Source organism: Silene latifolia, chromosome Y (genome assembly GCF_048544455.1).
Source record: "Silene latifolia isolate original U9 population chromosome Y, ASM4854445v1, whole genome shotgun sequence".
In the NCBI taxonomy this organism is placed as follows: Eukaryota; Viridiplantae; Streptophyta; class Magnoliopsida; order Caryophyllales; family Caryophyllaceae; genus Silene; species Silene latifolia.
Window position 1 is genome coordinate 457,496,401 of NC_133538.1, and position 26,221 is coordinate 457,522,621.

General features: G+C 40.3%; 1 protein-coding gene across 2 annotated transcripts in view; it reads right to left on the minus strand.

Moving 5' to 3' along the window:
• The window catches only part of LOC141633422 (calcium-dependent mitochondrial ATP-magnesium/phosphate carrier protein 2-like), a 35,832-nt gene that overhangs the window by 4,746 nt on the left and 4,865 nt on the right, over window positions 1-26,221 (minus strand). Inside the window, exons 2-6 of one of the 2 annotated variants that reach the window (XR_012538192.1) lie at window positions 25,599-26,016; window positions 23,088-23,232; window positions 22,594-22,709; window positions 19,798-22,515; window positions 5,490-7,690 (exon numbers count right to left, since the gene is read on the minus strand). Coding sequence is in view for 1 of the 2 variants with exons in the window: in XM_074445900.1 (XP_074302001.1) it covers window positions 22,437-22,515; window positions 22,594-22,709; window positions 23,088-23,232; window positions 25,599-26,016 (758 nt within the window). In the remaining variant the exon portion in view is untranslated. Of the gene's footprint in view, window positions 1-5,489; window positions 7,691-19,797; window positions 22,516-22,593; window positions 22,710-23,087; window positions 23,233-25,598; window positions 26,017-26,221 lie in introns of those variants that run through there. The other variant, XM_074445900.1, reaches the window with a different exon arrangement.

Sequence of the window (26,221 nt, forward strand, 5' to 3'; positions counted from 1 at the left end):
TATACCATGTTTAGCATAGTTTATTCAATCGTTGTTATTTTATTTATCGTCATGCGTAGCTAATTTCTCTAATGCTAGGATTAGGGGAGCCATGATAGTAAAGCAATGATGCGATAATTAGTTTAAGAGGTTTTTGTTGTGAGAATTGTTTTATAGCAATATAATAATAATTATTAGGTTGAGTGCACGCAACTGAAGTAATTAAACTGGTTAAATTCAGACCAAGATCGGAAGATTGGAATGAACAGACCTGCTATGAACAATAGACTACCCTAATCAGAGCCGAAGCTATTTAGGAAGAATCTAGGGCGGATAGCGAACCGGAAGGACCTTTCCACTACCCTTCTCACATCAGACCGACTGACCTTACCTTTACCTGATTTGTATGATATCATGGTGAACCGACATCCTGGCATCTTTCTCTTTATTTGATCACATCTTATTTCACTCTTATTAATTTTGTTTGTTGTTCCTCTTATTGCTTTTGTTTCAGTTCATTAGTTTAGTCAAACAACTCAATCAAACCCCCCACTTTGTGACCGTAGACAGACTGAATAACAAATAGATAGTGACCGCCTCCCTCTGGAGTACAATACCCGACTTACCTCTGTTATATTAGTTAGAGGCGGTTGGTTTTATTTTTGATAGGGTTGCGACAGCCGTGTCAAATTTTGGCGCCATTGCCGAGGAGGCAACTATTTTATTTACTTGTTTTTATTTAGTTTGTTTTAGTCTCAAGGGATTTTCAATTCCTTGAGGCAGTTCTTATTCTTTTCTCTAAGTTTTGTTTATGCCCAGGTCCAACAGGTCAGAGTTAGTACCAGCTGATCCTAAATTTGAGGATCCATACCGGGACCCTAAAGGTCAGGTCTGGGTCTACCCGCGGATCCGAGTTTCAGCCACTTTAATAGCAGGATTAACAGCTATGGGGTCTATAATATTAAAAAAATAATTCATAGTACTTTAACATTATGAGTTTATTAATCTCTATTGTACAGTACCAAATCCAATATACATACCAAAGAGATTAAGAAAGACAAAGAAGACCTAAATTAATTTTACCTCCAAATACATGTGAAAGAATCAAACTCGGAACCCTAAAATTAATCCCGTACTTGATAGCCGTCTCCATCTGACCGTCGCTGGCTGCCGTTAATGGTGGTTGTCGGTCATCGCTTTTTTGAGAGATGGTTGCCAGTCGCGTCGTATCAGTGCTGTGGTGGTGGTTTCCTTGTCAGTGGTGGAGTGGTGGTATTGTTAAAAGAGTTTGGTTGGGTTTTATCACTTTATGGGATGAGGGAAGAGAAAAAGACTTTAGTTGCTTTGGTTTCTACGGTATGCAAGTATGAATTCAGAGAAGTTATGATTTTTTTTTCTTTTTTTAATAAAGGCTCTAAGGGTCTCATAACTTAGACCCGGACCCGAAATATTTTCTTAGGACCCATACCCGGCCCATACCCATTGGGTCTGAAAAAATGAGACCCATACCCGACCCATTAGGGTCCGACCCGACCCACTGCCATCCCTACTTGCAACTGATGAGGGGAGTACATTCGATATTCGTCCCTCTTATATTAATCTGGTGGAGAGAAACCTGTTTAGAGGAGTAGGGGAGTAGCTGGTGAGGATCCGAGGAAGCATATGGAGGTCTTCACAGATTATTGTTCTAGTATCCCTCCTACTAAGGGAGTGACTCAATAGAAAATTAAGGAAGTCTTATTTCCTTTTTCTCTTACTGATGGAGCCCGAGAGTGGTTAACTGACCTGGATAGGACTGGAGCTCAGATTACTGATTGGGAACCTGGCTCTTGCTTTCTACAAGAGATACTACCCTCCGCAGAGAACTAATGCATTGCGAGGGCAGGTTACAAGTTTTAAACAGAAACGAACCGAGAACTTGTATGAAGCATGGTGCAGGTTTAAGAAGCTGGTTAGGTCTGTCCCACATCACGGGTTTGGCCAGTGGTTTTTGTGCAATCAGTTCTACAATGGGTTGTATGATGATCACCGTGCTATATAAGATGTTGTAGCCAATGGAAGATTTCAGAAGAACATTGATGATGATAAGGGCTGCCATATTACAGAGGAGATGGCTACCCATTGTGCTGAATATGGGAATCCAAGGAGCGGCACTAGAACAGTTTCTACAGATAATAGTGCATAGTGCACTTGTGGCTCAACTGGAAAACATGAATGCAAGATTTGATAAGCTAGAATTGGAGGCTGCGGGAAATCAACAGACGGTTCATTTGTTGTCTAGACAAGAGACCGTCTCATGTGAGAGATGTGGGGACTAAGGGACATAGTGCAGTGGAGTTAGCGGAGAAAGAGCAAGTTTTTGCCTTTCAACAATTTAGGCAAGGAGGCTCTTATTTTAACAATCAAGCTGAAGTTCATCCCAATTTGAGGTGGTTCATCCCAATTTGAGGTGCTCTAACCAGAATGTGTTGAATCCTACACCTCCACCGCAACAACAACAGACTTATGTTCCGCCACATCGAAATCAACAACAAGGCTTTCAAAAGCCTCTTTTCCCACCGCCGCATCAGCAAGGTGCCTCTTCTAGTGGAAACGACATAAATCACTAGTGCAAACACTTGCACTTCAGAATGCAGAAGAATGAACAAACAAGAGATGCCTCTTTTAAATTGCTTGAGTTCCAGTTAGCTCAATTGACTACTAAGCAATCTTCAAGACAACTGGCTACTAAGCAATCTTCAAGACAACCGGGCCAATTACCGTCACAACCTCACAAGAAACCACATGAGACGGTAAATTTGATCAGTTTAAGGAGTGGTCTTTCTTATGAGGGACCCATAATGCCAACTGAGAATGCTGAAATTCCAGACCCGGGAGTTGAAGTTTCTGTTCATAAAAAGGCGTCTTTTGACGAAGAAGTGATTAATACACAAGATGTCCTCCATCGACCGGTTTCTGATGGTCGATCGAGTGAATTTGCTGAAGATGTGCTCGATCGAAGAGATGAAAGTGCTCGATCGAGCAGTGCAGAAAACAGGTCTCTCGATCGAGCAACTCAAAGAACTCGATCAAGTATTATACTGAGAAAGTTTTTGATCGAGTGGCGCTGGTACTCGATCGAGCAATATTGATGCTGAGGATCGATAATTCTGGTACTCGATCGATAATTCTGCAATTAAAGATAATTCTTACAAGCCTCAGGTTCCATTTCCACGGCGGCTACGGAGGACGAAAGCGGAACAACAATTCGGCAGATTTGTCGATCTTTTGAAGAGTCTTAAAGTCAACATTCCGTTTGTCGAGTTACTCACCCAGGTATCCTCTTGCTCGAAATTCATGAAAGAAATACTTTTACGTAAGAGGAATGTCAATGAAACTGCCGAAACTGGCTGACCCAGGTAGTTTCTCTATCCACAGTCATATTGGAACTTATTTAATTGATAATACGTTATGTGACTTAGGAGCTAGTGTAAGCGTCCTACCTCTGTTTCTCGCAAAGATAGGCAAAGAGAGACTTGGTTTGACGAAATTTCAATGCACCAAGATGACCGTACAGATGGCCGATCGCCCATTATCACGGCCGTTAGGAGTTTTAGAGGACGTCCCAATTAGGATCGGGAAATTCTTTATTCCCGTCAATTTCGTAGTCTTAGACATACCCGAAGACTCATACACTCCCATCATTTTGGGAAGACCATTTTTGCACACTACTCATGCAATAATTGATGTCGGGGCTAAGACTTTGACCTTTCAGGTGGGTGGGAGGATTTGACTTTCACCCAGTCCAGTGTGTGTTGGAACGGCGCCCATGCAAGTCATGCCCTGCAATGTTATTCCCTCTATTGACTCCGACAAGGATCTTTCGAGTACTGTTATTGAGTCATACACTGCTGTTATGACACCTCTAAAAGCCGGACAAAGAAAAGAGGAAGGATGCGGACTACAAGAAATACTTTTCTCCTTCCGATGGTTCAGTTGTTTGGAGACCAAAGACGGAGGTTACATTTAATTGTTTCAAAGGATAAAACGGGAGGCTATCCCGTTTGTAACATTTTGTAATTTGAATTTCCGTTAGACATTTATTTGCTTATTAGTTATAGACTATAGTACTAGCTTAGTTAGATTTAATTCGCTTAGGACCGAATATAGACTGCGTACTGTTATTTTGGTATTTTTGCGGGAAGTATTATTGCATATTATGCAGGTTTTGGGAAGATTCTATCATTGGGAAGCGTGCCAAGAGGAAAGCAATCGATCGAACACTTTATGTGCTCGATCGAGCAAATGGCCAAGCACAAGTCCTCGATCGAGTGGTTTGGATCTCTCGATCGGGCAAGCCAATTTCAGGGGTTCTCGATCGAGTACTCAAATCACTCGATCGAGCAAATGAAGGGAGAAAGCTCTCGATCGAGCAGTTTCAAACCACTTGATCGAGCAGTTCAAGCTATTATTACACAAGGGAGTTTCTTTTCCCTTACCTTTTGTTCATTTGCATATTTCAATTACCCCCAATTGTTTCGACACTTCTCATTCCCTCAACCCAAAATCCCAATTTCTTCCCCAAATTTATCAATCAAATTACCCAAATACATTTCCAAGTATCAATTAAATCAATTACCCCTATTTGCATCATCAATTTTCGACTTATTTGGGGCAATTTTCGAATTTAGGGTTTGCGAAAAATTGATTTTATTCGATTAATTTGTGTTCTCATTGATTTTAATTGAATTTCTTGTTGGGTAATCATCTGAGTAAGTTCCTTTCCCCTTTCTTATTGTTTAATTGCAATTTCCCCTTTGTTTTATACAAATTAGGGTTTGCAAATTTGATTTGGGGAAAATCGATTTTGTCGATTGAATTTGAATGGAATTTGCGTTTTTATTGTAGTTATAGATAGTAGTAAAGAATCCGGTGTCGAAAAACCTATGTCGACGGTTTCTGCTTCGACTTCGACACTTCCTGCTGCCGCCACTGAACCTGTTTCCGCCACCACGGCTACTGTTGCTGCTACCACTACTACGGTGTCGACCCGTGTCGACCGACCCCACCACGATCTTTGCCCGCTTTATTCATCGCTGCTTTGCCTATTACGATTCTGCTGCTGCCAGTTCGCGTTCGGGGGCGTGCGTGCCGTCTAAGCCGCTTCTTGACACTTCGAGGCTCGCTCTACCTCGGTTTGCCAGGAGTGCGATTTTTGTCCCCGTCCCACCGCACTCATTTTTTACATTTGATGGAATGTGACATGACCTCGACCCATTTTCTGTGTCGGCCTTCTGCAGAGAAATTAGGAATTTTAGAGCCCGTTGTTGAACTGCTCAACGGGACGGGAATGTCGGGATTGGCCACATTGAAAGAGCTTACGTATCGGGAACCTATCGGGAACTGACCTTAGAATTTTTTCTCTCTTTTGCATTTCACCTTGCGGCCTATGCGACTAACCATGGGAGCAAGTGCATCACTTTCCGTCTGTTTAGCACTACCTTTACTTGGACTTTAGCTGAGTTTGGGGACCGGTTAGGCTTACTTAGTGACGGTTGCATCGAGCCTCCTAGGAAGCTCACGCATCAGCTATGGACTACACTTTCGCACACTCCCTACGGTCAGCGACGTGGTCCTCACGTCCACTTACCCCCAGCCCATTACTTTTACTTTCTCCGTCTGCTAGGAGAAACCATTTTCGGTCGTCATGAGCCTAACAATGTTAATAATATTAAGCTGTCCATTTTAGCCGGGTACCTGAACATTGATAGCGGTGCCCCGTTTGTTTTTAACATCGCCTATTTGTCAGCTGAGCATTTTAACACTGTCGGGTTAAAAGTATCGGGTACGATAGCATGTGGTGGGTTAGTGAGTCGCATTGCCCGCCGTCTTTTCCCCGACTTTCCCCGTGGTCTTCATTATTTAGATAAGGATAATGTCATCGACATTCCAGTATTCTAAGTATTCTATGAACTGGCTAGCAGCTGACCACAGGACGAGGACGTGGAAGAGGAAGATAGGCATTTCCCCGTCCGTGACTTTACCTTCACCCTCTCTACCCCGTCTTTCACCGTTGACTACTGTGACGGGTAGACTACCACCACCTCCACCTTCTTACCTCCTTGACTTCACCCCTGCCGCTTCTAGGAAGCGGAAGAGGACTTCCCCTGTTATTAGGGAAGTCGGAGAGGGGTCTCGACCTACACGGGCTGGGTCCACGCCCATGCCGCCGACTTTACGGCTAATTTTATTGCACCTCCTGTTTTTGAGGCGCCTGAGGTCATGGACCAAGGGCGCCGTGATGCTTTGTTGTTAGATATGTGCAGGAGGGTTGCTCGAATGGAGCGGGATCAGGCTCTTGCCTTATTCCCTCTTTACGAGTACCACGTGCGTCGAGGTCGTCCGGTTCCAACTGTCTGGCCACACCCTTCCTTTTACCGGTACCCGACGGAGGGCCTCAGCCTCAGAGCGAGGAGCGAGGAGCGAGGAGGCCTCAGAGCGAGGAGCGAGGAGGCCTCAGAGCGAGGAGCGAGGAGGACACTGCTAAGAGAGAGGAGAGGATCCGAGCTGACTTCGTCTAGAGGTCGTCAGAGGAGGAGGACCCCACCTTTCAGGTGGTTGACGAGGAGGGTACTGACGAGTATCCCTTTCCCTATTATTCTGCTGGTGTATGCTGGAGGACAATGAGGGCATTGTCCGTTTTGATTTGGGGAGGGTAATGCATCCTTTGAGTCTGCATTTACATTTGTTTTGCATTCACGTTTATTGCATTTTCTGTTTGCATTGTCTTTTATTTCAAAAAAATGAAAAATTCAAAAAATTAGAAAATTTTCGAAAATTAAAAAATTTCACGTTTATTTTTGCATATAGGTCGAGTCGGAACAGTGTATTTCCATGATAAAATTGCACTACATTTAGTCCATTTGCTTAAGCCTTGCAATAAACTATTTATCTTTTTAGCATTGTCTTATTGCATAATCTACGAGTTAATGTTAAAATTTAGCTGGACGAATAGACTTGACCTGAAATTTTGGCAACCTACTCATATTTTCTAAGTTTTAGAGCCGTTTAAACTGGTGTCATTTATGACCAGTTTATGTAGGATTGTGAGTAGTTACACCTTGCATAACATGTATCATTATTTTGTATAAGTATGAAATTCAATTGCTCATTGCCTTCATACATTCGGGTTAGTGGTTGGTGTCACACGCAGGGTGGTGGTTATATTCCCGTTATTCCATTTTTTTACCCATTAACTCCACATTTAGCCAAATTTGCCTTTTTTACCCTTAACTACATCAAAATTTAGTCTGCCTTGTCAAGCTAGTTTAGTGTTTGTTTTTGCGGATATATTGCTTATGGTGTCAAATTTGGTTTGTTTTGAAAAGTTGGGAGTTCGTAAAGAAAAAAAATTGAAAAAGGAATTTGATTGATGTCGGAATTTGCTCCTATATTCTTATTCTATATCTTATGAGGAGTTATTTGATATTTGGTTAGTGAGTTTTTATACCGAATCAAGGCATTTATGTTCAGTTTTTAGATGGATTAGAAGTGAATGTTGTCATTTGGTTTTGTTTAGGTAGCTAGCTTGGCTATTACCCTCACATTCCCAAAATGTTTTGCTCCTTCTTACCCATTACCTCACTTTTCCATACTTTTGTAAGTCATCGGCTGTGACGGGACCTTGTTTGGTTGGAATGTATGTGTACGGTAGCTAGAATTGTCTATCATACTATATTGCTGATGTATCACTTTCATATATACTTTTATAGCTCCCTTTATACCGTTTTACATACCGTTTCGTGCCTATTATATCATTTATATGCTTTATTTCAATGAATTGTCGAAATCTTTTTAGCTATTTTGTGTTTTGATGCAGAAATGACTCGTTATGAGTATGATCAAGCTAAGATTAGCATGGCGGAGACGGCATAGAAGAATACACGAAGCATGGCACGGGAAACGAGGAATCATGAAGACTAGAAGTCAAAGAAGAGAAGAAGAACCTCTGAGCTAGTTCCTCGATCGAGTCACTGGCACGACTCGATCGAGCGGCCGTCCTCGATCGAGTCACCTCGACTCGATCGAGGATCCTTTCTCTCGGGTTTATTTCCGGAATTTCCTAAAACGTTAATCTTTTGTTATAAATTAAAGACTCGGGTTTTATTGTTAACTTACGTTATATTTTGCTAAGTATTCTTTGGAAAACTCTCTTAAGAACCCTAATCTTCCTTTTGTATGGTACTAATCTTTCCTCTTTAATTAAATCATTGTTTTATGTTCTTGATTATTGTTTTCACCTTGCAATTATGTTTTCATCTTTAATCATGTTTGTTGTTGTTATTATAATCATGAGTAGCTAATCCCCTCATCTAGGATGAAGGGGATCTAGGTTAATTAAGAAGGAAAATCAATTAGTTCTTTATTGATATCGTTAAAGTTGTTGTTTGATTGTTGTAATTCTTCTAGTTAATCACTTGAGGCCTGAGTTATTAATTAGTGTAGCGAATCGATCCTATCGCCGACCGGGTTAGAATTGATATAGGCTGCGATAATCAAATAGAAAGTATCTAATCATAGCGACCGCATGTTAGAATCGATCTAAAGGGCATAATGGAGTCGACCGATCTTATGACCTTAAACAACTTGATAGATTTAGTAATTGATTGATAGTCCCCGACTGATTGACCTAGTGAACCTAATTCCTAGACTTTTAATAATATTGTTATTCATCCTTTATTTATTACAATTAGTTTGTTAGAATCAACTCAAAACAAAACCCCGAAATTGGTTACTTCTAGACAGTTTAAATACTCTTAGACTTAGCTTTTACCGCCTCCCCGTGGATTCGATACCTGTCTTATCACTAGCTATTCTTGTTAGTCCTGAGATAGTTTTACTTTGATTTGGTAATACGACTTTAGCTACATCAAATTTGGCGCCGTTCTTGGGAGGCAACAATTGTTTAGTCTTTTTGTGTTTATTTTGTCTTTTTGTCTCGGGGAACCCGTTCTCACACTTTCTTGTTAGTTACTTTTTATGCCCGTCTAATAGGTCCGAGATTATTCCTTTTGATCCACGAACTGAGAAGACTTTTCGCTACAGACGGAAATTTAATCAAGAAGTGAGTCAAGTAGAAGACTTGAGTATACTTGACGTCGAAACGGCGAGCCCTACGAGAGAAATGATCGGTCTACGAAGAGGAAGAGGAAGAAATTCCTATCTCGATATTCCTATTCTGAAGCTCCTTCTGAAAATATCATCATGTCTACCTACAGAGCCAACCTTAGATTCTATTCCACAGGTTTCAAGCCCCCTTCTTCTACCATGGAACATTCGAGATTCGGCCATCTTACATTAATTTGGTGGAACGAAACATGTTTGGAGGGACAATTTGCTGCTGAGGACCTACGGAACGCGTATGGAAAAGTTTGTCACTTCTGCTGTTCATCCCATTAACACCGGGTGACACAAGATCAAGTTAAGCGGTGCTCTTTCCTTTCTCTCGAAAGATGGAGCTGCCGAGTGGTTAAGAGATATGGATATGGATACGAAGGAGTTCTGTTTGGAATTCCTTGGCTCTTGCTTTCTCTGAGAGTACTTCACCTTACTCGGAAGACTAATGCTTTGAGGAATCAAATTACTAGTTTCAAGCAAGACGCCACCAAGATTTGAGCGAAGCTTGGACTCGCTTGCGTTTAGTTCGATCGATTCCCATCATGGTTTCCCAAAGTGGTTCCTTTGCGACCGGTTTTATAACGGGTTGTTTGACGATCATCGTGCCCTTTTGGATTCATCTGCTAATGGGAGGTTTCAAGATAACACACTAGATGGTGACGCGTGGAAGTTGATTGATCGGATTGCTACCCATACCGCGAGGTATGGAAATCTAGGGAAGCACGCGAGGTGCGGGGTTGATAGTGCTTTGGCGACACGGTGAGGCTATTTACGCCCGATTGCTAAGATGAAGACTACCCAATCATTGGGTAGTAAAGAGAGTTCATCTTTATGAGTCGTAGTAGAGGAGACTTGTGCTAGATGCGGTTTAGATGGTCATGGTGCGGTGATTCTATGAGCACATTTGAGCGGGTTAACGCCTTTCGGGCTTACAGGCAGAGGCTTACGTACAAGGTGCACAAGGTACACCTTTCTCTAATTTCTGAAATGAAAGAACGAAAGAGCATCCATTCCTTCAATGGTACAGCGAGAATGTGCAAAACCCGCAGCAATGATCCAACCATGAAAAGAATCCTTATATCCCTCCTAACAATCGCGGTGAATCGTCCCGAACATGGGGAATATCAAAGGCAAAATCAAGGAGGCCAGGCGATTCAACAATCAATATCGGCCTGACCTCCTCGGCAAAACTCAACAAATTCCTCAACAAGCTCCGAATAATGATATGGCGAGTTGCGCGATCTTTTTGCAACAAACTTTGTCACATGCGGCGACAGGGGGCTCAGTTTCGAGTTGATTGCCCATAACAAGATCTTAGATAATCAAGTGGCTCGGATGGCACTTCAAAACCCATCAAAACAGCCGTAGTAGGTCTTCCTCCTCAAGGTAAGCAAGCTCGTGAGCAAGCTAATGTTATTCACCGTGAAGCGGTACTTATACGAATCCCGACTTGCAAAGTCTTGAGAACGAAGTGCCCATTCTTGTTGATGAAGTCCTTACATACATCCCAAAAGGATTGGGTAATTTGGAGCTTAGTGATGATGAGAAAGAGCCTGACGAAGTTGAAACACGAGTGACGATAAAAGTACGAAAGACGAAAAAGTCGAACTGTAAAGGTTCCTCGGCCGAGTCACGGCGACTCGATCGAGGATCCACCCACTCGATCGAGTCACCCCGACTCGATCGAGGATCCCAAATGTCGTGACGGTGTTTGAAAAGTTATTTCTAAAGAGAAGCAAGCCGAGCCCATAACCATTGCACTACCTTTTCCTCACCGACAACAAAAAATCCAAGTGGATAAGCGATTCGGTAAGTTTATGGAGGTCGTGAAGAATCTACGGTAAGTGTCCCTTTTCTTGAACTAATTACTCGAGTCTTGGCTTATGCGAAGTTCATGAAGGAGATTTTGACAAGGAAGAGATCCTTTGACGCGTAGAAACTATTGCTTACACTCGAAGTGCGTGCCATTTGCCCGATTAACTCACCACCGAAATTAAAGGATCCAGGAAGTTTTTCTATCCCTTGTCAAATTGGTCATCTCTCTATTAGTAAAGCTCTTTGTGATTTGGGAGCTAGTGTCGGTGTTATGCCGTATTCTATCCGTAAAAAGTTAAATATGGGTCCGTTGTGATTCTAATATGACATGAATGGATGGCCGATGAATCGTTAAACACCCCCTGGGAGTGTTAGAGGATGTTCCCGTTCGAATAGGGAAGTTTTTCATCCCCGTTGATTTTTGTATAAATTGACGATCTCAAAGGTATTAGTCCCGACTTTTGTATGCATAGAATTCACTTGGAAGAAGGCCCAAGCCTAGTGCACAAGGTCGAGAGACGGCTAAATCCTCCAATGCGGGAGGTGGTAAGAAAAGAGGTACGAAAATTGCTTGATCTTTGGTATTATTTTCTCATTTACGATTCTAAGTGGGTCGATCTGTCCAAGTTGTACCTAAGAAGGGAGGTACTACGGTAGTAAAGAATGATAAAAATGAATTGATTGCTACTAGACTTGTCACGGGATGGAGGATGTGCATTGACTATAGGAAGTTGAACACGGCCACTAAAAAGGACCATTTCCCACTTCCTTACATTGACCAAATGTTAGAGAGATTAGCATGTCATAGTTATTTACATTACCTGATGGCTACTCGGTTTCTTTCGATACCCATTCATCCCGAGGATCAGGAAAAGACCACTTTCACTTGTCCATATGGTGTATTTGCTTATAGGAGGATGCCCTTTGGTTTATGTAATGCTCTGCTACCTTTCGGCGTTGTATGATGGCCATATTTTTACGATTACATGAAGTCTATCATGGAAGTCTTTATGGATGATTTCGGTGTATATGGTGCGATTTTGATGTTTGCTTGAGAAACTTGACTAAGGTTTTGCAGCGCTATGAGGAGAGCAACCTTGTTCTCAATCGGGAAAAGTGTCACTTCATAGTTCTTGAAGGAGTGGTACTCGGTCATTTGGTGTCGAGTAAGGGCATTAGTGGATAAAGCTAAGGTTGAGGTAATTGAGCAACTCCGTGCCGGTTAATGTTAAAAGTGTGCGTAGTTTTCTTGGTCAAATGCAGGTTCTATCGCCGCTTTATAAAGGATTTTTCTAAAATTGCTCAACCTCTAACTCAACTTCTTCATAAAGATGCTCCTTTTGTGTTTTACTTGACAAGTGTGTTCAAGCCTTTGACAGGATAAAACAAGCACTTATCTCAGCTCCTATTATCCGATCTCCGGATTGGAGCCTTCCTTTTTGAGATTATGTGCGATGCCGGTGACTATGCGATTGGAGCCGCTTTGGGGCGTGAAAGGACAAGTGTTACATGCCATTTATTATGCAAGCAAGACTCTCGACGATGCCAAATCAACTATGCTACTACGAGAGAAGGAGCTTCTTGCGATTAATACATTCTTTGAGACAAATTTAGAGCTTATCTTGTTGGTTAAAGTTATTGTACACACTTGACCATGCGGCTTTAAAATATCTTTTAACCAAACAAGAGGCTAAACCTAGACTTATTAGATGGATTTTATTATTGCGAAGAATTTGATTTGGAAATCCGTGATAAGTCCGGGGTCTTTTTGAAAATGTTGTTGCGGATCATTTGTCCAGTTGAGATTCTCGGGAAGAGATTTTGCCCATCGATGATTCTTTTCCAGGCGACCATCTTCTAAATTTGTAGCTGCAAATACCCCGTGGTTTGCAGATTATGCCAATTATTTGGTAGGAGGTACGCTTCCTCTTGACTTATCTTATCGTGAGAAGAAGAGGTTCAATGCGTGATGTGAAGAGGTACTTCCGGGGCGATCCCTATCTGTTAGAGAGTGTCTTTGATGGTATATCTGACGATGTATCCCAGAGGGTGAGGTACGTGCCATCCTTTTTCATTGTCACTCTTCTTCATATGGTGGTCATCATGGTCCTTCTAGGACATTTGCTAAGGTAATGCAATCGGGTTTTTATTGGCCTACTATCCTTAAGGATGCTACTAACTTTGTCGTTCTTGTGATGCTTGTCAAAGAACGCAATATCTCGCAAAGGCGTGAGATGCCTCAAACCGGAATCTCCGTAGAGATTTTTGACGTTTGGGGCATTGATTACAAAAGCCGTTCCTACATCTTTTGGGAACCAATACATATTAGTAGTCAGTAGATTATGTTTCTAAATGGGTGGAGCAATTGCCACCCCACTTGTGATGCTAAATCATTTGTTAAGTTGTTTTGAAAGACTATCTTTCCACGGTTTGGAGTGCCTCGCGCGATGATCGATGATGGAGGCACGCACTTGATGAGCGTCATCTCAATTCTCTCATGAAGAAGTATGGCGTTACACACCGAAGAGGATCGGCTTATCATCCTCAAACCAGGTGGACGGTAAAAGTTTCCAACAGAGAGCTGAAACAGATCTTGGAAAAGGTGGTAAGCAAGAATAGAAAGGATTGGAGTCGGAAGCTCGATGATACTTTGTGGGCTTACCGTACTCCCTTCAAAACGCCGATTGGCACCTCACCTTACCGACTTGTCATGGCGAGTCCTGCCATTTACCCGTGGAGCTTGAGTATAGGGCTATGTGGGCCATTAAGGAGTCAATATGGATCCCTCACTGGCGGGTGAGAAACGATTGATGCGATTGAATGAGCTAGATGAATTTCGATCGTTGCGTACCTATGATAGTGCTCAGTATACGAGGAGCGAACGAAGAAGTGGCGTGAAGCATATCTTACGAAAGAGAATTTCGTGTTGGTGAGAAAGTTCTCTTGTTTAACTCTCGTTTGCGCTTGTTTCGGGTAAATTGAAGAGTAAATTGAAGAGTAGATGGTCGGACCGTTCACTTTATTCGATGTGAACAAATTTGGGTCGATTCTGCTGCGTTCGACACGGGAAAGACCTTGAAAGTGAATGGGCAACGCTTGAAAACGTCTTATGAAGGTGCTTTCGTGGGGATCATAGAGGCTCTTGACCTCTTCCCCATTGATTCTTCTCACTGATGAAGAATTACGGTCGTGCGGGACCATGGCCGCTACCGAGAGCGGCTCGGATTTTGTAAATCATTAGTTTGTAATTAGGATTTAAATTCGCGTATTGCTTTTGTTTTTATGTTTCTTTGAACTTTGAGAGGCGAGGAGAGGGTACTTGATATGCTTTCAAGTGTCTTTTGCAGGAATTTTGACGGGATTTGAAGCTATGAGTAACAAACGACGAAGAAAGGAGCCCCAGGACTACTTCCTCGATCGAGTCGGTGCGACTCGATCGAGGAACCTCTCGGCTCGATCGAGTCACCGCGACTCGATCGAGGAACCTGCGTGAGAATTAAGAAAAGTTTAAAACGAGTTGGGTAGTCCTGAAATTGGATCCTCGATCGGCAATGCGACTCGATCGAGGAACCAAAATAAACCGATTCCGCGTTTTGTTTTTCTTAGGTTTTGTGTTTAATTGCTCTTATTTCCTTCACTTTCCTTCTTCCTTTTTCGACATAATCCCTGCATACTTCCTCCTCTACTACTCATTCTCTCTTTATTCATCATAATCATCATCAAAACTCACTTACAATTTGTGCTTTCTTGCTTATTACTTGATTGAATCATTCTCTTGTGCTTATTTTCTCCATTCTATTGCTTAAACTACCAAGGTAAGTCGCGATTTGGTCTTTGTATGTCTCGAAAATTTAGATTTTTCTTGCTTAAATCTTGAGTTTATTGTATTAAATCTTCCATTGCTAGTATACAATTGCTATTTCCTTGCTTTCTAGCCCCTTACTTGTCGAAATTCATGCCTAATTTGCTAATTTGGGAATTAGGGTTCTTCAAAATCCGGGTAGAAATTTTGCATTAAATTGGTTAGAATTGTATTCTATTGCTTGGAATCTTGATATTTGATACATACTCATGTTCCCCTAAGGTTTTGGATGCTTTCATTGTCATTTGGAGTCTTAAAAATTGATTTTTCGAATCATGAGTGCAAAACCGGATTTGTTTTTACGACATTGTTGGAGTTTAATTTTCTACTTGCTCTTATGTAGATAATGTCGACTTCGAGCAAGGAAATAAGCGGACTAGAGAAAGGAGAGCACCTTTGGTTCAACAACCCGTAATTCTGAGGAGGTTGTGTCTTGAGGATGATTTGTCTCCTTAGGCGATTATCCGTTTATCGAATTTCGTGACAAAGTGCGAAAGGGCGGTTTGTGTATCTCGTTATCCAAGTACATGAGTGCCACTCGATGTGTTGATAGGAAAATTTTGCGCACTTTGAAGATAGACGACATTATGTTTGGCATGTTTAATGAAATCGGGTTGCGGGGTCTTTTCACGCTCCACGAGTTATCTTACCACCCGCCCTAACTCTTGAATTTCTGAGCTCTTATACTTATTTCCCCAGTGATCACCTAATCCGATTTCGTTTGCTTAATGTTGAACGGTCTTTAACCTTTGGCCGTATTTACGAAATCTTGGAGTTGGATAAGCATCTTGAAGGGGACTTGTATGGTGTTGGTGGGTTGTCTGCCGTTCGTTATTTTCCATTGTTTACTTTGGTTATATGGATGCGGACGTCGATCTTTATGGCTTTGTTAGATGTCAACACGTTTGCCTTCGTATGTTTTTGAGGTATCCGAGTTATTTCTTTGTATGGTCGGTGATAAGAGCAAGACCTCCACTATGAGGTCTTAATACTTGCTAGTTACACTGAATCCTTTTAGGAGGAGACATTCCATTCTCTCCCCCTGCTCTTGTCTGCTCGGCATTTGATAGGGCGATTGGGCGATGCGGGAACCTTGACGTGGTGCTCTTATCACCAAGATTGCTAGGGTACATTTTGTGACTTTGAGGGTGATGACCCATATGAGCCCATGGCTGACTATGAGCCACTTGTTGATGATGACCACCTTCGCTATGACATTTCCTATATTGATATTAAGAATGGGAAGGACCATTCTTTGGAGGGTCCGAGGGTGAGTCGTACATGCTTCTTCCTTGCGCCCGGTTGCCCTCTTGTTGACCCCCTCGAGGAGAGTACGGGTGGTGCGACCCCACCCGTTACTTATCCGATCCCCGAGGATCTTTTGGTTACTTTTCCTGGGTCAGTACTACCACCACCACCGGCGGCGCCGAGACGTCGTGCACCCACTACCCATCTGCGAGGTTCCTACCGGCCCGCTCCTCCTCCACCTCCTTGACTATCCCACTTCGGGCTATGCTCCGGGTTACCATTTTGATCCGTCGTTGAGCGGGAAGTGAGGATGCACACTGGCATCAACACTTTGCTTTGACGAGAGAGGAGGATGTGGGAACAGGATGGAGGCTATGACTTTAGCTTACGGGGGACGATGTATGGCGGTGTGTCACCTTCTTACTACACTACTCACGGTGACGACAGTAGTGTGTTTCATCTTTACGGAGTGACTCCTACGAGTTTGGACGGTTTAGCACCGAGTTTGGTGCGTTAGGCCGTCCCTTCTACACTCCGTCCGCCCCTCTCGGCCTATACATTTTTCGGGAGGACACCTAGCATCCTTGTTCCCGAGAGAGGCCCGTTCGGCGGTTTTCGCTTTCTACTTCCACCGCTTGCTTTGCTCGGAGGCACTCGTGGTCGCACTGTTCGGAGACCCACTCGTGGTAGAGGCGATGGCGCGGCGCCGTTCCGATCCCGAGCTTATGTCCTTATATCTCTTGATATTGATGGTTTTGATGATGGTTACGGAGCCCGAGTGGTGATGATGGTCACTACATCCCTCTTTTTCCAAATTTTTGGGGAGGCTCTTTGCATTCACAATTTGGTATTATCTTTCTTTTTATTTTTATTGCATTTCTTTTACCCTCTTTCCTTTGTTAGTAGTGTCCTATAGGTTCTTTGGTTTTACGTGTGATTCTTTGCTCTGGGCGTCACAATGAGGACACTGTGACATTTAGGTTTGGGGGAGTGTTTTTATTCCCGTTGTGTGCTTTTATTTATTGTTGTGTGAAAAAAAAATCAAAAATTCAAAAAAATTGAAAAATTAAAAAATCCAAAAACATGTCTTTTATTTATTTTTGTTTATTTTGAGTCGAGTCATGGTGAATTGTATAGCAATGATGATAACTTGCTTTGTCTTTGCATTTGAGTCTCATTTAGTTGTCCATGTCGTTGTTTTGACTGTAGCTATGATGAACAAAGCTCTTTACTCAAGTCTTGATCGTCACAATATGCCTTATCTTGAGTAGACTTGACTTTATTTTGTTGGTAAACCACTTAAATTTAAAGAGGTCTTTAGAGCTTCCTAGGTCGGGAACATTAATAAACCGGTCTCATTGTTATTTAGGCTAATGAGTGTGGTCTCCTTGTGGTATATGTAATATCAAACTGCATAAGTGTGACATTAGTTTCTTAGCTTTTGCGCGTTCATTTGATTAAGTACATGTGGATAGGCGATTCTCATTGTTCAAATAAGCCTTACATTACCCAGTTTTGTTAGCCCGTTTGAACCATGTAGCCATTTTATATCCTATTTCTTAGCTACATTCCGAATTTGCCTACCTTTTTCGGGACGATCGCAGATTGTTTGAGCCTTATTGTTATAGCTACTTTGGTTGGGTTGGGACTTTATTTGTCATATGGGTAGTAGCTATCTTTTTGTAACAATTGTGTGACCTCTTATGTTGAAAAAGAGAAGTATTATGAAGCAGCTAGAAAAAAAATGAAAGTCTCGAAAGAAAAAGAAAAGAGAAAAAAAAAAAGAAGAAAAAGTTTCGGAAAAAAAAGAAAAGATTCAAAAGAGAAAAGAAGAGAAAAAATGTATGCTTCATTCAGTTTTGTTAGGAGGTCGTGTGTAGTAAAGTTTTGTTAGGAGGTCGTGTGTGGTAATTACTGGAGTCTAATGCACATTTGGAGAGCCTTTACATTTCTCTCATATGTTGTCAAAGTTGAGATTATTTCTCCAGTTGGATGTTTGATTTATTACTTATTAGTTTTGGCTATTGGTGTCTAGAGCTGCGACTACCGTCTGAGCCTCACATACCCATACGTGCTTTTGCACAAGCCACTTCTATACCCATGCCACTTTACCACCATTACGTCCTTGATACATGTACTTGTCCATTTTAAGTGAATGCGTATTAGTTGGAGAATCTCTTATCACATTAGATTGCATGCATATCTCATAAGTTGAGTGAGAGTCTAATTCTTTCTATCTTACATAAATCACCCATTATGAGTGCATGAGTGAAACCGCGAGAATCCGACAGAATGGTCTTGCAAGGTTGAAAAGTGTTTGGTTGAGTCTCGGTATCATGTCACATCTTGAGTAAGAGCTGCGTGAGTCTATTACCCGTGCTTTTTGAATTTGTTTTATTAGCACAACTTCGGTCATTACTTTGTTATAGATATGGACAAATGAGTCTTGTATGTGCCTAGACATTTGCTCTGAGTTATTCATTCACCATATGTTTGTTGTTCTTTGTTTGGTCATTTGCTTTGCTTGAGGACAAGCAAAGGTTTGGTTTGGGGGAGTTTGATGTATCACTTTCATATATACTTTTATAGCTCCTTTATACCGTTTTTACATACCGTTTCGTGCCTATTATATCATTTATATGCTTTATTTCAATGAATTGTCGATCTCGCCGCTATTTTGTGTTTTGATGCAGAAATGACTCGTTATGAGTATGATCAAGCTAAGATTAGCATGGCGGAGACGGCATAGAAGAATACACGAAGCATGGCACGGGAAACGAGGAATCATGAAGACTAGAAGTCAAAGAAGAGAAGAAGAACCTCGAGCTAGTTCCTCGATCGAGTCACTGGCGACTCGATCGAGCGACCGTCCTCGATCGAGTCACCTCGACTCGATCGAGGATCCTTTCTCGGGTTTATTTAGGAATTTCCTAAAACGTTAATCTTTTGTTATAAATTAAAGACTCGGGTTTTATTGTTAACTTACGTTATATTTTGCTAAGTATTCTTTGGAAAACTCTCTTAAGAACCCTAATCTTCCTTTTGTATGGTACTAATCTTTCCTCTTTAATTAAATCATTGTTTTATGTTCTTGATTATTGTTTTCACCTTGCAATTATGTTTTCATCTTTAATCATGTTTGTTGTTGTTATTATAATCATGAGTAGCTAATCCCCTCATCTAGGATGAAGGGGATCTAGGTTAATTAAGAAGGAAAATCAATTAGTTCTTTATTGATATCGTTAAAGTTGTTGTTTGATTGTTGTAATTCTTCTAGTTAATCACTTGAGGCCCGAGTTATTAATTAGTGTAGCGAATCGATCCTATCGCCGACCGGGTTAGAATTGATATAGGGTGCGATAATCAAATAGAAAGTATCTAATCATAGCGACCGCGTGTTAGAATCGATCTAAAGGGCATAATGGAGTCGAATAGATCTTATGACCTTAAACAACTTAATAGATTTAGTAATTGATTGATAGTCCCCGACTGATTGACCTAGTGAACCTAATTCCTAGACTTTTAATAATATTGTTATTCATCCTTTATTTATTGCAATTAGTTTGTTAGAATCAACTCAAAACAAAACCCCCGAAATTGGTTACTTCTAGACAGTTTAAATACTCTTAGACTAGCTTTTACCGCCTCCCTGTGGATTCGATACCTGTCTTATCACTAGCTATTCTTGTTAGTCCTGAGATAGTTTTACTTTGATTTGGTAATACGACTTTAGCTACATCAATTGCATGCATGTTTATGTGGGTCGTAGTTAGGTGAGCGACTTCTTATTCTTTCTCTCTTACATATACTTGCTTCATTTGACAGTTTTTGCTACAAGTGTTAGTTTACTTGCATTAAATTGGTTTAAGTAGACGATTTGTACCTAGCTCCGAGTTTTATTCCGTTCCATTAGTTAGTTGCATACAGTTTGCTTGGGGACAAGCAAAGGTTTGGTTTGGGGAGATTTGATGCGTGCATTTTATATAGTCTTTTTAAGTCTTATTTGCACGCATTTCTATGCAATTCCCGTAATTTTAGGCTACGAAATGCCCCGAGTAGTCTACTTTGGTTCGTTTGGCTTTAATTGCTGGACCTGAAAGAAGCAGAATTGAGCCTTTTGTCCTTTTAGCTCGCATTTAGAAGATGGAAGAATTGGAGCGAGAATGCTACTGTCTTGGGAAGCGTGAAGTCGCCTTGGAAGATAAATTATACGTCCTTTGACTTGATTCAGTGGCAGTTGACTCGATCGAGAGGTTTTGCTGGCCTATATGCTCGATAAAGACCTTTTGGATGGTGAGAAGACCTCGATCGAACCCCTGCTGTGTTCGATCGAGAGGTGAGATATTGGTGTTCCTCGATCGAGTAGGAAAAGTACTCGATCGAGAGGTTTTGCTGAGGAGTTGTTCGATCGAGAAGAATCAAAGAACTCGATCGACCAGTTTGTTATCTAAACGCGAGATTTTCTTACGTGAACTTATTATTTTGATATTTTAAGTTATTACGTGTTTAGGGAAAGACTTAATTAGGTTTAGGTTATCTCATCTTTCTATTTAAACATTCAGTTTACATTAACTTCAGGATTAATCTCGTTAAACGTTACTTTGCCTTTCATTTTCCGGATCTACTTTGTGTAATCTTTCTTTACTCTCTTTTACTCAATTCAATTCCTTTTGCACACTCAATATTATTGTTCTTTAATTTGTGTTAGTTATTAGTATTGTTATTTAGTTTATGCTATTTCTCTTTAATCATCTTAATACCATGTTTAGCATAGTTTATTCAATCGTTGTTATTTTATTTATCGTCATGCGTATTTCTCTAATGCTAAGATTAGGGGAGCCATGATAGTAAAGCAATGATGCGATAATTAGTTTAGGAGGTTTTTGTTGTGAGAATTGTTTTATAGCAATATAATAGTTATTATTAGGTTGAGTGCACGCAATTGAAGTAATTAAACTGGTTAAATTCAGACCTAGATCGGAAGATTGGAATGAACAGACCTGCTATGAACAATAGACTACCCTAATCAGAGCCGAAGCTATTTAGGAAGAATCTAGGGCGGATAGCGGACCGGAAGGACCTTTCCACTACCCTTCTCACATAAGACTGACTAACCTTACCTTTAGCTGATTTGTATGATATCATGGTGAACCGACATCCTGGCATCTTTCTCTTTATTTGATCACATCTTATTTCACTCTTATTAATTTTGTTTGTTGTTCCTCTTATTGCTTTTGTTTCAGTTCATTAGTTTAGTCAAACAACTCAATCAAACCCCCCACTTTGTGACCGTAGACAGACTGAATAACAGGTAGATAGTGACCGCCTCCCTATGGAGTACGATACCCGACTTACCTCTGCTATATTAGTTAGAGCCGGTTGGTTTTATTTTTGATAGGGTTGCGATAGCCGTGTCAATGCACATGATCCCATCAGTCAATGAAGGAAGTTTAACTTTTTTTTTTACGGAAATCTACCTTTGCAAGTGTTTAACAAACTTTGGTAAATATTAGGTAGTGTTCGGCAAAAATTAAAACTATAGGTAGTTTTTCACAAATTGGGGTATACATGTTAGCTAGTGTCTCACAAAAACTTCCAATAGGAAAGGTAGACAAATGGCACATATGCACCAAAAAGGAGTGTGCAAACAAAAAGATGAGACAGAGGAAGTACATCCAATAACGGGGTACCACACAGATGGACAAGATCATTAGAAGACAGATTGCAAGTGAAAAGTTCTTTTACAAAAAAGAACAACAATAATGAATGACAACCACAATGTTCCAATCTTGACAAATAGTAATGTGACTTCAGTAACTCTTGCATCTCAAATTTATGTCTGAATGCACAAAGTTACTGCAGCTTCAATCAATAAATCTTTGAAAATATGAACAATGTTACTCTTAAAATAATCCAATAAGGGTAAGGGTGTTCAAGAGTCGGACTGGCTTATTTTGTGGAAAATCCTAATTTCTGCTTAAAATAAAGTGTCCAATAGGCATACCCACGTCTGAGAGTGACATGTTCGGACACAGGTTCGCGGAGTTATATAAAGATTCTGAGATACTTTACATACAAAGGCACAAGTATGAAGGAGATCATAATGAGAAACTAAAGCATCTATGTTTACTCCATTACAAGTCTGACTTGCAATTCTAAAACCACATTTAAATCACGCTGGAAGAGGTAATGCATGATACAATTATTTTACTTGAATTAGTGCTGCAATGTTAGCTACTGTTTATCTTGAAACCTCAAGGTGATGGTTATTTATGGACATTATTTATACAAAGGGGACCCCTTTATGGGAGGGGGTTTTCTTGTCCATCGTTGAAGGAGCCAAAGGTGCCAGCCACTTAATAAAAATGAAAAATACCTGAATTTCAGGCAGATTCGGGGTGACATTGATTAGCACAAGCTTGGTAGCCTCAAAAATCCCAGTTCGTAGTCCATGGCTGCAAATATATAGTAGAATAAGAAGCTATGCCCAAATAATCATAAAAAGACAAGCATTGAAAGGGATCAATGGAGACCTAGTAAACTGCCCAAGAATTGCAGGGATGGAACCCCTGTACAATGTCCGAACTCCAATTTGAGGGACACTTGATATAACTTCAGGAAAAGAGTATGTGGATGTTTGAACTCTAAGCTGAAAAACAGACGAAAACGATTAGACTAGCCCATTCTTAGTCTAAATATAGGATTCCACGGCATTAACTAAACACTTCGTCTCTTGTGAGAAAGTCAAAACAAGACAATTGAAGCTAAAAGGTTCACTAAGATCTTTGCTAACGATAAAATGATCACTAAGCATTGAACGGGTTGCTAAACATATAAGGTGGTCACTTCAGTTTTAAAATAAATGAATTAGTATTGTATAGTCATTTCACTTCAGAATTTGTGTACAGTGAAGTAAAACCACATTTCTCTATTCCCTTTTGCAGTTGCACCCTCTTCCAAATCATGATGATCGAAAAGTGCAAGCAAATTGCAAAAGAAATTCAAATTATTGAATATGAAGACTTGCCTTAATGGTGTCAACTGGGTGCAGTAAAGATGTAGATAGTCCAGAGGCAAGACCACCTGCCAGAGCGGATCGTAAGACATTTGCAGCAGGTATTTCCACTGGTGGTGCAACTGGAACCACAGTTGCAGCTTCAAACCACAGATTCCTGTATCCAAGGATATGCTAGTATTAGACTTCCAAAACCAAATATTTTTGAGGGGGTCAACACCTGAAATTAGATTTTTTTTAACGGCGAGTGTTCCCACAAAAATTCGGAATATAAAAGGTTGTATTACGCAATTGATATGTAATCTTAGTTTTAACAGGGAAAAAAGGAAAGAAAAATAAATGCCATTATCTGTAATCAAAATTCAGATATCAGAAAGTACATCCTACTAGACATTAATGATTCCGAAATTCAACAAAATTGTTAGGTCAGTATGCCTGCAAGGCTTCTGCAAAGGATGGCAAAATACGGAGTAATACTTTTCCATTTACAGAATAGTGACTGAAATACCAGCCTATTGTGGCTTTTCTTATGTTTGGGAATCAGAATTAGAATTGAATTTCGTAACGGAGACATTTTAAGTGTTTGGAAAAACTTAGAATTTGAAATTGGAATTCGGCTCAATTCCTTTTCCATTCCAACCAGCTAAAACTTGAGAATCTCAAATCTCATAGTAGTTAGTCATTAATTTTATCACTATATGATCTCCTATCTCAGACTTGTGAAATACTAGTTCATTTTAATTTAGGATTTTTAACAAAAAAGGCACTCCCTACCATTTTTCAACTCATTCACTGAAGTCATACAATTTCCTTAAGGTAGTGTTTGGAAACAAAGAATTGATTTCATTTTCATGATTGCAATTAAAGAAATTAAAATGATCTAAAACAATTCCAAATCCAATTCCTTGAACCCGTTTGGAGATCACATGTAATTCAATTTCAATCTTCAGTTTATCAATGATATTTAAGAAATCCATGGGATTGGAATTGGGCGGATCCGGACGTTGGGTGAAGGTTGAGGTCACCAAATGTTAATTTTCTTAAAAAAATATAGACGAAAAATATTTGTGATTGTAAAAAAATTTTAAAAAGAAAAATATTGCAACGAAATTTACATTACAAAAAAAAAAAGTTTATTATAGGAGATTAGATAGTGATGGAATTGACATAACTGCTATTGGATAGGAATTTGAGAATTTTAACTATGTTAGAAATTGATAAGGTATCGAGCTCAAATCCAGTTCCGATTCTAGGTTCCCAAACATACCATAAATGACAAAACTAAACCATCCAAATGACTCATGCAAATCACATAACTATAATACCACCCCTTCCTTTATACATACACTTCCACATCTTCTTTCTCCATCCCAATCCACCACATAACAACATCACCATCGTACATTGTCACATTCAAAAGATGAGTGTGGCAGAGATGCGTATGTTGAGGTGGATGTGCGGCCATACAAGGAAAGATCGATTAAGGAATGAGGTGATTAGAGAAAAGGTGAAAGTGGCGCCAATTGAGGATAAGAGGACAAGATGATGGAAAACCGACTAAGATGGTTTGGCTATGTGAGAAAGAGACCTATGGACGCACCAGTTAGGAGGCTGGAGACTTGGGGAATAGAAAAGGTTGCTAGGGGTAGAGGGAGACCAAAAGAGAGTGATACAGCACGATATGAGATTTCTCAGGCTTGATGAGGGAATGGTGACAGAGAGGGCACAATGGAGGGCAATGATACATATGGATTTTTAGTATTTGACGTTATTTGATATATTTAATGTTTTTATTTAATTTTTAAAATTTATTTGTTCTTTTCGGATTTATTACACCTTTTTACCAACAACTTTCTTATATATTAATACTTGGTTCATTTTAAGGTATTCCGGACCCGTAAGTTTTACTTCGGTTTTCAAAATCATTTTAACCTTGATTCTCGATTTAAATTCTAAGTTGTTATAAAAGAAATACGGACTTCGATTTTAAAACCTATAAGTTTACTTGGCTTTTGTATTATGTTTCACTCCCCTTTTGTTTTTCACTTTTTCTTTTCTATTTTTTCGCATTTTTTAGGTGTGCGTTCACCCATAGACGGTTCTAAACGATGATTCATGTCAGCCAACCCCAAATCATTTTGGGATTAAGGCTCTGATGTTGTTGTTGTATTATTAAAATTTTACACACTACTATTTTCTCAAAAACTACATATCCAACTGCGCTTAATTCCAATTCCATAGGTTTCCAAACATCATTGAGAAATTGAAATTCGAAATTTAATTCCACATGATCTCCAAACAGGTTTATGAAATTGGATTTGAAATAGAATTTAAAACATTTTAATTTCTACAATTGAAATCATGAAAAAGAAATCAATTACGCTTTTCTAGACACTACCTTAGTGCATTTGTCTTCTATCGGACAAACATCATTACACATCATATTCAAGCCTCCATTTCATTTTCCCAACATGAATCCAAGCCATATGATCCATCTAACTATGAAATGAAATAGTATCTCACCTAGGATCATCTTGCAGGCAATCAGAAGGAAGCAGCAGCATAAAATTACGAAAATGCCCATAAGAGATGGACCCACCAGAGTCAGCATTCAGAAATTTCATCATAGCAACAGCACTGTCTTCATTTGATGGAAGTCCAGCATTTTTCAGAGATGCTAAAATTTCGCTTTTCTGAAGTGTACCAGACTTGGTCAAGCATAGAGTAGTATAGGCACGAAGAATAGTAGCTTCCCTTTGTTCCATCAGGGTCAGAAACTGTTTCCAACCAAATGATTTTGCAAACAAGTGACTTCTAGCTCGCCGTAAAAACTCTTTTGCATATCTACGAGGTAATTTTCTCTTTCTCATAGCAATTTCAAGATCTTCAATATTTACTTGACCATCACCATCTCTATCAAGCTCCTCGAAAAATTTCCTTCCTGCGAAAAGTTCAGTTATTTCTCAAGATTTTTACTTAGTGCACCATTAATGGGTAGAGATATCCAACGGACAAGTGTAGCATGGAAACCAAAGTGGTAGTTTCATGGTATTAAATCAGGGTTGTTACGCTGCATTGCAACTGTCATGTCAGGGTTTTGAAGGAGCATATTTTAAGGCAGCATTGGCTGCATTCATGGTGAAAGT